The sequence below is a fragment of the Procambarus clarkii genome, chromosome 24 (assembly GCF_040958095.1).
Source record: "Procambarus clarkii isolate CNS0578487 chromosome 24, FALCON_Pclarkii_2.0, whole genome shotgun sequence".
Classification (NCBI taxonomy): Eukaryota; Metazoa; Arthropoda; class Malacostraca; order Decapoda; family Cambaridae; genus Procambarus; species Procambarus clarkii.
In genome coordinates, this window is record NC_091173.1 from 42,300,657 (window position 1) to 42,311,339 (window position 10,683).

Here is a 10,683-nt window from a genome sequence, read left to right on the forward strand (position 1 = left end):
CACTAATAATGTTGATATCTTAATGGAAAAAGAATGTGTTATATATTGAGCTCATCGGAAGTCATATGCACCATTTTTATATGTGAAATTCTGACTTTTGGGGAGTTGGTTAAGCTCAGCATATTATAATTAATGTCCTAAATATACCCAGAAAAATATCATGCAAATTGTGTATTGTTTGACCTAGTTGGTTGTGTTTGTACATATATAGCACAATTAATATACTTGTGTATTAATTGTGCAGATTATGTATTTTGCATAAGTTGTATGATTATTGCAATTATGTATTGATTATATTTCTATAAATTGTGTATTGTTTTGTGCAAGTTGTATGTATTAATTGTATATGTTTTTGTATGTGTATTTGCGGAAATTGCTTAGTTGTGTATTTAATGAATATGTGCTAGTTATGTATTGTTCATATTTTGGTAAGTTGTGTATTGATTATATTTTTGAGCAAGTTGTGTAAATGTCGCAATTGTATTTGTGTAAATCGTGTATTTATGCTAGTTGTGTATTTTCATATTTGGGGTAGTTATGTATTGTACGTATTTGTGCTAGATATGCATTTGTACAAGTTGTGTAATAATTATGAAAGATGTGTAATATTTGTATAAGTTGTGTATTATTTGCGCATGTTGTGTAATTGCATATGGACGAATTGTTTATTTATACCTTTGTGTATTGATTGTCATTGTGCAAGTTGAGTAATTATATAGCAAGTTTTCTTGTATTAATTGTGCAAAGATGTAAAATAATTACACAAACTGTGTAATAATTGTCCATGTTTTATAATAATTTTTGTGATAATAGTGTATTTATGCAAGTTGTGTTTTTAAATTGTTGAAGTGGAACTGGTGCAACTGTATTTGTGTGTGAAAATTGTGTATTTTGTGTAAGCTCTGTAATCTGATAAAATAAATCTTCATGGTGTCAGTGTATTTTGGTTTATGAGACAATGTGTGGGAATTTTGTGAAAATTATGTTTGTGTAATTTTAGTGAAAGCACATTTTTGATTGTCTAAATGCATAAGCATTTTGATATATTTGTGCAAAATACCGTACTTTGTGTAAATGTCATACTCTGAGTGTCCATGCAATATTGTGTAAATGCTACATTTTCATGTCCAACTGACATATTTTTTAATGTAAACGTTATATTTTTGTCTATAAATGACATATTTTTGTGTGATGGCATATTTTGAGTGTAAATAATATATTTTGTGCATAAATGGCATATTTGGTGTGTAGATGCTGTATTTTCTGTATGCATGGCATAAATTGCATCTGATTAATGGGGAAATGGTGGCAAAAAACTAGGCTATTCTCTATGAATGTATAGGTTGTGGAGTATGAGTAGGTATGTATGCTTGTATTTGCGACTGTTGGTTTAGAAACAAGTTACCTGATTTGCCTAGCAAGACTAGGATTTTTTGAGGTGTAGAAATGATTAGCCTATGAATATGGTGGCTAACATTCAGCTGAGTTGCTAGATGGATGAATTGAGGTGCGACATTTGGATATCTATTTGATGGATGTGAGGACAATTGACTAGCCTATGAACACCGCCACTAATCCGCTGTACTGCCAGATGTGTGGTAACTACTTGTGGATTATAGTAGAATATCTAGCTATAGGGTTTCATAATTCCTGTTGTGTATAAAACTAGAATAAGAGCTATTTATTAAAACTATTATTGTAAACTAATACTTTAAGTGGGATCCCTTGGTTGTTTTAAGCATAAGGTGGACATGAATGAGATTGGGTGGAAATATATAGGAGCTGCCTCGTATGGGCCAATAGGACTTCTGCAGTTACCTTTATTCTTATGCAGGCGATGAGTCACAATAACGTGGCTGAAGTATGTTGACCAGACCACACACTAGAAATTGAAGGGACGACGACGTTTCGGTCCGTCCTGGACCATTCTCAAGTCGATTGTGATGAGGACAGGTAGGGACAGGCATTAAATAGGCAAGAGAGAGCTGAGGAGGAAAGTCAGGTGTAGGGGATAGTAGTAATGAGAACTGCAGCAGGCCTATTGGCCCATACGAGGCAGCTCCTATTATAACCACCGAAGGAGATAGTAATAGGAAAAAGAAGAGGATAGCAAGGGAGCGTAGAAGACAATGAACAGAAAAAGGGAGAAGAGAGAAAGAAAGGGAAAGAGAAAGAAAGAAATGGAAGGGGGAAAGCTTATGTTAAGTCACGTTTGTTAGAAAGATTAGAGCATTTGAGTATATACTGTGAAAGGGAAGAGTCCACAGCAACAAAGCCAGGACTTAAGTTCATGTTGGGTACATTGTTAATAAGAGCCGATTCTACAAGACAGCGTCTGTGTAGAGTAGAGGCAGGAAAGATTATTTTGGAGGAAGACCAATCAATGGGATGATTAGAATCCCTCACATGGCAGAAGAGAGCATTGTTAGTGTCTGCAGACATAACACTTCTCTTGTGTTCTTTAAGTCTGTCATTCAGTGTACGGCCAGTTTCGCCAAAGTATTGGAGAGGACAAGATGAATAGGAAATAGAGTAGACACCAGCAGCATTAGAAGCAGGAGGAGCAGTGTGAACTAGATTGCTACGAAGTGTGTTAGTTTGTCGAAAGGCGAGTTTAATGTCAAGAGGACGAAAGGTATTGGTAAAAGTTTTGAGTTCAGATATGAAGGGAAGGCATAGTACAGTGCTACTAGTGTTGGAAGCAGGTTTAGGATGAAAGAAATTTCGTTTAGCTTGAGAGTGGGCACAGTTGATGAAATGTAAAGGATAACCAAGGCGAGAGAATGATTTGTAGATAAAGGCAATTTCAGAATCAAGAAACTGAGGGTCGCTGATGCGTAGAGCGCGGAGGAAGAGAGAGACGAGGACACTTTTCTTAACAGAAAGAGGATGGTAGGAAAAGAAGTGAATGTACATGCCACTATGCATGGGTTTACGGTAGACAGAGAAAGAGAACCCAGACACAGAGCTGTGAACATGAACATCAAGAAAAGGAAGGAGGAAATTAGATTCCCACTCCACTTTGAAATGGATAGAAGGAGCCAGATTGTTAAGAGAGGCGAGGAAAGGCTGGAAAAGATTAAGGTCGTGAGGCCATAAAGCAAAAATGTCATCAACATAGCGAAGCCAGAGAGAGGGACGAGTATCAATAGAAGGAAGAAGAACAGTTTCGAAGTATTCCATGTAGAAATTAGCAAGAACAGGGGAGAGAGGGGAACCCATAGCGACACCGAAAGTTTGAGTGTAATATTTACCGTTGAAAGAGAAAGAGTTAGATTCAACACAGAGTCTAATGAGATCGAGGAAAACGTCAGTGGGAAGTGGGAGAGGAAGGAGGCTCTCTGACGCCTTCTGTCTGAGGAAAGAGAGAACGTCATCGAGCGGAACATTAGTGAACAGAGAGTCGACATCAAGACTAAGCATTTTACAAGAGGGTTGCAGGCGCAGTCTTTCTATGAAGTCCTGAGAGTGACGAAGGTGGGCAGGGGAAAAAGTGCCAAGGTAAGGTGTCAGGGTTTTAGCGAGCCAGGAGGCAAGAGGATAGCTGACAGAGCCCCGTGAAGAAATGATAGGACGAAGAGGAACACCAGGTTTATGAGTCGTAGGAAGACCATAGAAATAAGGAAGAGAAGGGCAGATGACACGGAAACTTTTAATGAGATCAAAGTCAGGAGGGCAAAGACTAGAGAGCTGTCTTAGTTTGCGGTTAAAGGAAGTTTTGAGGCGATCCAAAGGGTTAGAAGTCAGAGGAGCATAAGTGTGAGAGTCAGAGAGCAAGACATCTGCTTTTCGGAGGTAGTCCTCACGGTCAAGGACAACCACCGAATTGCTTTTGTCTGAAGGAAGGATAAGAATAGAGTTGTTAGATTTCAGGGAGGCAAGGGCAAGCTGGAAGCGACGAGGAAGGTGGTTATTTTTAGAAAACAAGCTGTCAAGAACGGGGATAAGGGCCCCTCTAAAGGCAGACAGGTCCGAAAGAGTACTAGAGTTAGAATTGACAAACCTGTCAAAGGAACTAATGAGATCAATGCCACAGCGTGGGCCAGGGGAAGTAGCAAAAGACAGACCGAGACCAAGAAGTCTCGGTCTGTCTTTATATTGTATTGTATTGTATAGCGTGTATTGCTCCTACGTCCTACAGATGGCAGTTTTTCAAAAAATGCATGTTTTTTCCTGTCACAGTTGAATCATGTATATAGTAGACATAAAAACACTCGCCTATTCCAATGCAACGTTGTATCAAAATTTCAAAGAAATCGGTAAAGAGGTTTCGAACATTTCCCTCACATGAAAAACACAGTTTTTAAACAAAAAAAAATTCCTGTCACAGACGTGATATCGATATAGTATGTATATAAAATCTTGCCTGCATGCAAATGGAATGTTGTGTGAAAATTTCAAAGCAATCGGTGAAGAACTTTCGGAGATTAGCGATTTTGAACAAACGAACATTTAGATTTTCATTTATATAGAAATATATATATTAGTATATTTTGGTAGCAGTCTTTCTTGTAAACATATGTTGTTAAATTTGACCGAAAATGTAAGATTAATAATTCTAACACGACTCATGCAGTCCATATTGGTCTGCTTCCACCCTGTTGCAAATACACTTGTATTCAGTGTGAATTGGGGCACCAAGGCGGAGGGGCCACTGCTACACGAAGGGATTCTGGATCTAGGCGTGTGCCTATTGCTGACATGGGTACTGCCAGGAGGAAGTCTCCTGCATGGGGGGCAGGCACTGCTCTGAGGCGGGCTTTCTCCTTGTCTGATGTTGCGGCGCTGAGCATGCCATCAGCTACTTTTTCCACTAGTGGGTAGTCCCAGCCGGACTGTTTGTATTTTTTTGTTGGCTCTATAATGGTTGCTGGGGCTGCAAGAGCATCCCACTGGTTTGAACATTCAGTGAAAGCAGGATCGTGTATTCCTGCTGAATCTCTCAGGGTTGCAGGTAAGATATCTCTGACGTGGTCGTGCGATGCATGAGAGGAGGAAAGGAAGGCTGGTAGAGCAATTTGGGAGGCTGTGCGGACACCAAGGTCGCCAAGTCTTACAGGAAGGGTTGCTTGCTCCCACTGAGAATCGTCCAATGGGAGGTTCAGGACTTTCACCAGCATGGACCTCAGAAGGGTGTTAAACACATTAAACTTAGGGCTGCTGTAGGATGGAGAACATCTCAGAAAGTAGGTCAACTTAGGGAGAGATAGGCATCTTGTGAGGAGAAAGAGAGCATCATGGGCATCAATCTTGTCAATCCTGTCCATCATTCTCTTTAGATCAGTGATTTTTGCATCCAGGACCTCTTCGATTGCTTGTGGGCCAATGGGGGCACCCAGGAGAGTGCAGTCCGGTGACTCGACAACGAGAATGTCTGGAAGAAGTATGAACATCAGAAGTCCACCAGATAATAGGGTTAGGGAAAAGGACATTCCCTTGTTTGTGCCTGAAGAGGCAAAGAGCTTCTTCGAGCATTTTGAAAAAGTAGCAAGTATTAAAGAGTGACCACAGGAGGAATGGGCCCAGCTGGTCCAGTTAAGATTGGCCGGTGCTGCCAGAGAGGCATACACCCAATTGTCACTGGAAGAGTGCCATGATTATGCCACAGTCAAGAACAGCATATTGCGCTCATTTCAGTTGACCTCAGAAGCTTATAGGAAGCGCTTCAGAGAGATGATGAAAGTTGGAGCATGTACGTTTGCCGAGACAGCAAGGGATCTGGAAAGACGATATCAGAAATGGATTGAAGCTGACGGAGTAGGATCTTACACTGACCTGAAGCAATTGATGGTCATGGAAAAGTTCTTAGAAATGATGCATCCCGAGATAAAGTTCAAGATCCAAGAAGCAGGGATAAAGGAGTTGAGACATGCTGCAGATAGGGCGGATATGATTACGGAAGCATACAAGAGATTTAAGGGAAAATAGAGTGAAGAATGAGGTGAGACGCAGCAATGGCAGACCCAGTGGAGTCTGGGGAGGAAGAAGTTTTGGAGGACAGACAAGCAAATCAGCTAATTTTAAGCCCCAGGAAGGAAAATTGCCGAGTCTGCCTGCTGGAGGTAAGCAGAAAAATAAAAATGTGCAGAGGAGACAAGAGTCCAGTGAAGCTCCACAGAGTACGAGTAGTACGTCTGGCCCGAGGAACTCCAATATGAGTTGGCAGAGTCAGAGCCACTCAGGGGCGTATAAGAAAGATTTCTCCCAAATAAAGTGCTACAAGTGTAACAGATTAGGTCACATGATGCGACATTGTCGGCAGGGCAAGAGAGTCGTGACCCTGACCACGTGTGATCCCCCGGAAGAAGTACGTCGATGTACAACAAGACAAGCCACAGAAGGTAGATTTGATGAATGAGCATTATAGGCCGTTCATTAGCAAAGGATGGGTCGGCATAGAGGGTTAGCCTGAGGTGGAGGTTAGTATCCTCAGAGATACTAGAGCCAATCAGAGTTTCATTCTGAGAGGTCTAATCGGAAACACTCGACTGTTAGCTGGCAGTAGGAGGATAAAGGTTCATGGGTTGTTGTCTAAGAGTTACATGCACGTGTGTGCTGTCCAGTTGAAGTCAGATTATTTGTCGGCGGAGGTGATGTTGGGAGTGTGCCCCAACATACCTGTTCCTTAAGTCCAAGTGATCCTGGGGAATGACTTGTGTGGGTCCAAGGTGTTGCCAGAGCTGATAGTAAAAGCTGTGCCGGAGGAGTACCAGAATGTCTGCGGTACTTGTCCTAGTCAGCATCCTCGAAGATGAAGCAGAGGACAGTCAAGTCATTGTATATCCGGCCTGAGTAGTGACAGAGTCGGATGTAGCCGCCGAGGATGACACTGGAGATGATGTAGCAGTGTCGACTCCACCAAGGGAGGTCAACGTGGACATGTCTGGGTTGTTCGGTGAAGGTCCAACTCAGAAAAAGGAAGATTTGAGGAGACAGGAAGTGAAGATGACCCTACCTGAACGGTTCAGCGTGAACTGAGCGGACCTGATTAGGGGGCAGAAAGAGGAGTTTATAGATTTAATCAGGGAGGCGAAAGGGGGAAACTCGTGTCCGAAGTCCCCCGTGTATTACTACTTAGACAATGACGTACTAATGAGGAAGTGGCGACCCGACAAAGCCGGCGCAGATAAGGTATGGTTAGAGAAGCACCAAGTGTTAGTGCCAAAGGAGTTCAGGACGGCAATGCTAGAACTAGCCCACTCTGTAGATATGGCAGGGCACTTAGAGGTGAAGAAGACCTTAAATAAGGTGCAGGAGCACTTCTATTGGCTGAACGTGTGGAAAGATGTAAAGAGGTATTGTAGGACATTATTTGGCATGCCAATGTGCAGGTAAGCCGACTCCAGCTATACCGAAGGCACCTTTAAAGCCCATACCGGCGTTTGGTAATCCTTTTGAGAGGGTCTTGATAGACTGTGTAGGTCCGTTGCCAAGAACCAGAAAAGGCTACCAGTATTTACCGACCATAATGTGCACAGCCACCCGTTTCCCCCGAAGCGATCCCCCTGAGAAGAGTGACGTCACGAGCCGTTCTGAATAGACTTCAGAGCTATATTGCGTGGGTAGGAATGCCCAAGGTAATCCAGACGGACCAGTGGAGCGTCTTCCAGTAGAAGTTGTTTAGGGAAACTGTGAAAGGATGGAGGGTAGAGCAAGTGCGCTCGTCACCGCATCACCCTTAGTCGCAGGGAGCGTTGGAGCATTTCAATGGAACGCTAAAGAGCTTGTTGAGGGTATACTGCGCTGAAGAAGGGAGTAAGTGAGACGTGGCATTACCATCCGTGTTGTTTGCCATCAGGGATGCGGTAGTGGAACCACTGTGATTCACCCCATTTCATTTTGGTGTACAGACACTCAGTGAGGAGCCCAATGGGTGCACTGAAGGAGCAGCTCACCGAAGATAGGCAGAAGGTGGATGTGGGACAATATGAAAAGACTTTTAGAGAGTGACTCTCTAGGGCCAGAGATTTGGCCAAGGAAAATCTGACAACGTCCAAAAGCGGATATGGTCAGATATCACGACAGGAAGGCAAAGGACAGGAGATTTCAGGAAGGAGATCAGGTGTTAATCCTCCTGCCGGCGAAAGGAAGTATATACGAGTTGAGATTTTGTGAAACCAAAATCGTATACCATCCAGAAGGCGCTAGGGAATGTGAATTATGTAATACATATGCCAGATCGTCCGAGGACGTCATAGGTTTGCCACGTGAACATGATAAAGAAGTACTATGACAGAGATAACCTCTATGCGAAGATGAACAGATGGAAACCCCATCGCAGATGACTGTGCTTTGTGTACTCACCTAATTGTGCTTGCGGGGGTTGAGCTTTGGCTCTTTGGTCCCGCAAAGGAGGAGGGAGACGGTGGGAGACGGCAAAGGACTAGAGGAGGATAACGGTAAGTTAGAGAGGGCCGATGGCGCAAAGATATCGAATACGGAAAGCCTGGCCAAGATTAGTGAGCATCTGGGTCATTTGGAGGATGACCAATGCCAGGAACTAGTGGAGATCCTCCGGAGGAATAAGTCGTTATTCACGGACGTGCCCAGAAAACACCGTGGAACGGTGCATGAAGTAAATGTAGGGAGTGCTGACCCCATCAAGCAGCACCCTTACAGAGTTAACCCGGAGAAAGCAGCGGTGATGAGAGAAGAAGTAAAGTATTTGCTAGATAACGACTTGACAGAGGTTAGCGACAGTGACTGGGGTTCACCGTGCCTCCTCGTGAAGAAGAGTGATGGTACGTACTGGTTCTGCACCGATTACAGAAAAGTGAATGCAGTCACAGTCGCTGACTCCTTCCCGATACCACGCATAAATGATTGCATAGATCGGATTGGGAGTGCGTGGTATGTCTCAAAAATAGACCTGCTGAAGGGATACTACCAGATTCCCCTTTCCAAGGAAGTCAAGAGGGTTTCACGTTCGCGACACCCGACGGCTTGTACCAGTATAAAGTGGTGCCGTTCGGAATGAAGAATAGTGGCAGTTGTTTCCAACGAGTAATGAATTAGGTATTACAAAGGATGTGCAGTGTACATCGATGATATCGTAGTGTTCGCTGATTCCTGGAAGGATCACGTGGATTGACTTTTAAATTTGTTCGATCGATTGGAGAAGGTCAACATGACGATCAACTTAGCAAAAAGCGAGTTCGGAAGAGCCCGCCTGGAGTACCTTGGATATATAGTAGGGCAAGGAGAGGTTGCGTGTTCCGGTAAGAACAAAGGTGGAGGCCATTGACAACTTCCCAGTACCCAGGAGTAAGAAAGAATTGTTGAGATACATTGTGCAAAAATTTCTCCACCGTAGCCGCTCTTATGACGAGTTTGCTATCAAAGAGCAAGAAGTGAGAGTGGAATGGAACAGCGCAAGAAGCGTTTGAAAAAACCAAAAGACTTTTGACCGAGGCGCCTGTACTAGTGTCACCAAATTTTGGAGTGCCGTATACGTTATTTGTAGATGCCAGTAATATAGGGGTTGGAGCTGTATTGACGCAGCAAAGTGATGGAATTTATTGCCCCGTGTCCTTTTTCTCGAAGAAGTTCGTTAAGCACCAGAGGTCGTACAGTATGGTCGAGAAAGAGACCTTGGCACTGGTGATGGCACTGAAACATTTTGAAGTGTATGTGAGGGGGGAAGGAGACCCAGTGACGGTGTATACAGACCATAATTCCCTAGTTTTCCTGAGAAAAGTGAAGCATGCGAACCAGAGGTTAACCAGGTGGTTTTTATTGCTCCAAGAGTATGACCTGATGATAAAGCACATAAGAGGACGAGACAATGTAGTGGCTGATGCGTTATCTCGAGCCTAGCCACTGGAATAATTCTCAAAAACAAGGGGGAGGGAGTGTTATGATCCTAGGTAGCCGAAAAACGAGCCTCCCCTTTGAGAATTATTCTATTAGGCCTGACCTGACTAGGAGGTCAAAGAAATATAGACATGAAGGTTCATATGTAAAATAATTGATTGGATATGATAGATAATTTAAGAATGTGGACAGTGAATAAGAAAATAAGTAAACGACTTGATATAAGATGTGGCGAGTTTGTTGGAGGCGTTAGGCTCGCTTGAGAGGAGCTTGAGCTCACTTGAGCTGAAGAAATCGTGAGGGGGAGAGCGTGCTCCGTTTGACCCCTTGTTAGAGAGGAGCCCCTGTTTGATATACCTTCAAGAGGAAGGAAGTGGACAGACGTCTCGACTGAGGAATAAGTTCGGAGGCATGTCAGTTCAAGTCAGGAATTGCAGAAGGTGTTGAGGGAGCAGTTAAAGCAGTTCTGGGGGTAGCCTGAGGCGCCCTAAGTGTCGCCGCCCCATCGAGGAGCGCCCTGCAGGAGACCTTTTTGTGGTAAGCATAATTTTAACCAGTTTACAGTGATTGCCTATAGCTGATAGTGTGCCCAGCGGTCGTAACGAATGTTTATTGATACATTAGGCATATGTTATTAAGGCAGAAGGCCTAAAATAAGAGAGTAAAGATGGAAGAACATCCTGGAGAATGGCGCGATGTTTGTCCACTCCGACCACTGGAGGGCAACTGAGGACAGCTGCCTCGAGGGCCGCTGGGCCGGGCGGAGGATGGACCAGCCCAAACGTCAGTCCACACTCACAGCATGAAGAGAACAGAGAGATGTTGGGTGTAAAAATATTGTGTGGTTTATTTCGCTTATGTGTTCATAGG

The 10,683-nt window shown here is 43.6% G+C and overlaps 1 protein-coding gene across 1 annotated transcript; it reads right to left on the reverse strand.

Annotated features, from left to right (window-relative positions):
- Positions 1–1,837: 1,837 nt before the first annotated feature.
- On the reverse strand, positions 1,838–5,120 carry LOC138368049 (uncharacterized). The gene is made up of 2 exons (XM_069330347.1): positions 5,039–5,120; positions 1,838–4,091 (listed from the first exon to the last, which is right to left on the reverse strand). The coding sequence occupies exons 1-2, from the start codon at positions 5,118–5,120 to the stop codon at positions 2,197–2,199; spliced, it is 1,977 nt and encodes a 658-aa protein (XP_069186448.1). The 3' UTR covers positions 1,838–2,196.
- Between the last annotated feature and the right edge of the window lie 5,563 nt (positions 5,121–10,683).

Coding starts and splice junctions, on each gene's coding strand:
- LOC138368049 (XM_069330347.1), bottom strand. CDS start 5,120: ATGCTGGTGAAAGTCCTGAACCTCCCATTGGACGATTCTCAGTGGGAG. Junction 4,092..5,038: donor TGTAAGACTTGGCGACCTTG/GTGTCCGCACAG, acceptor TACAATATAAAG/ACAGACCGAGACTTCTTGGT.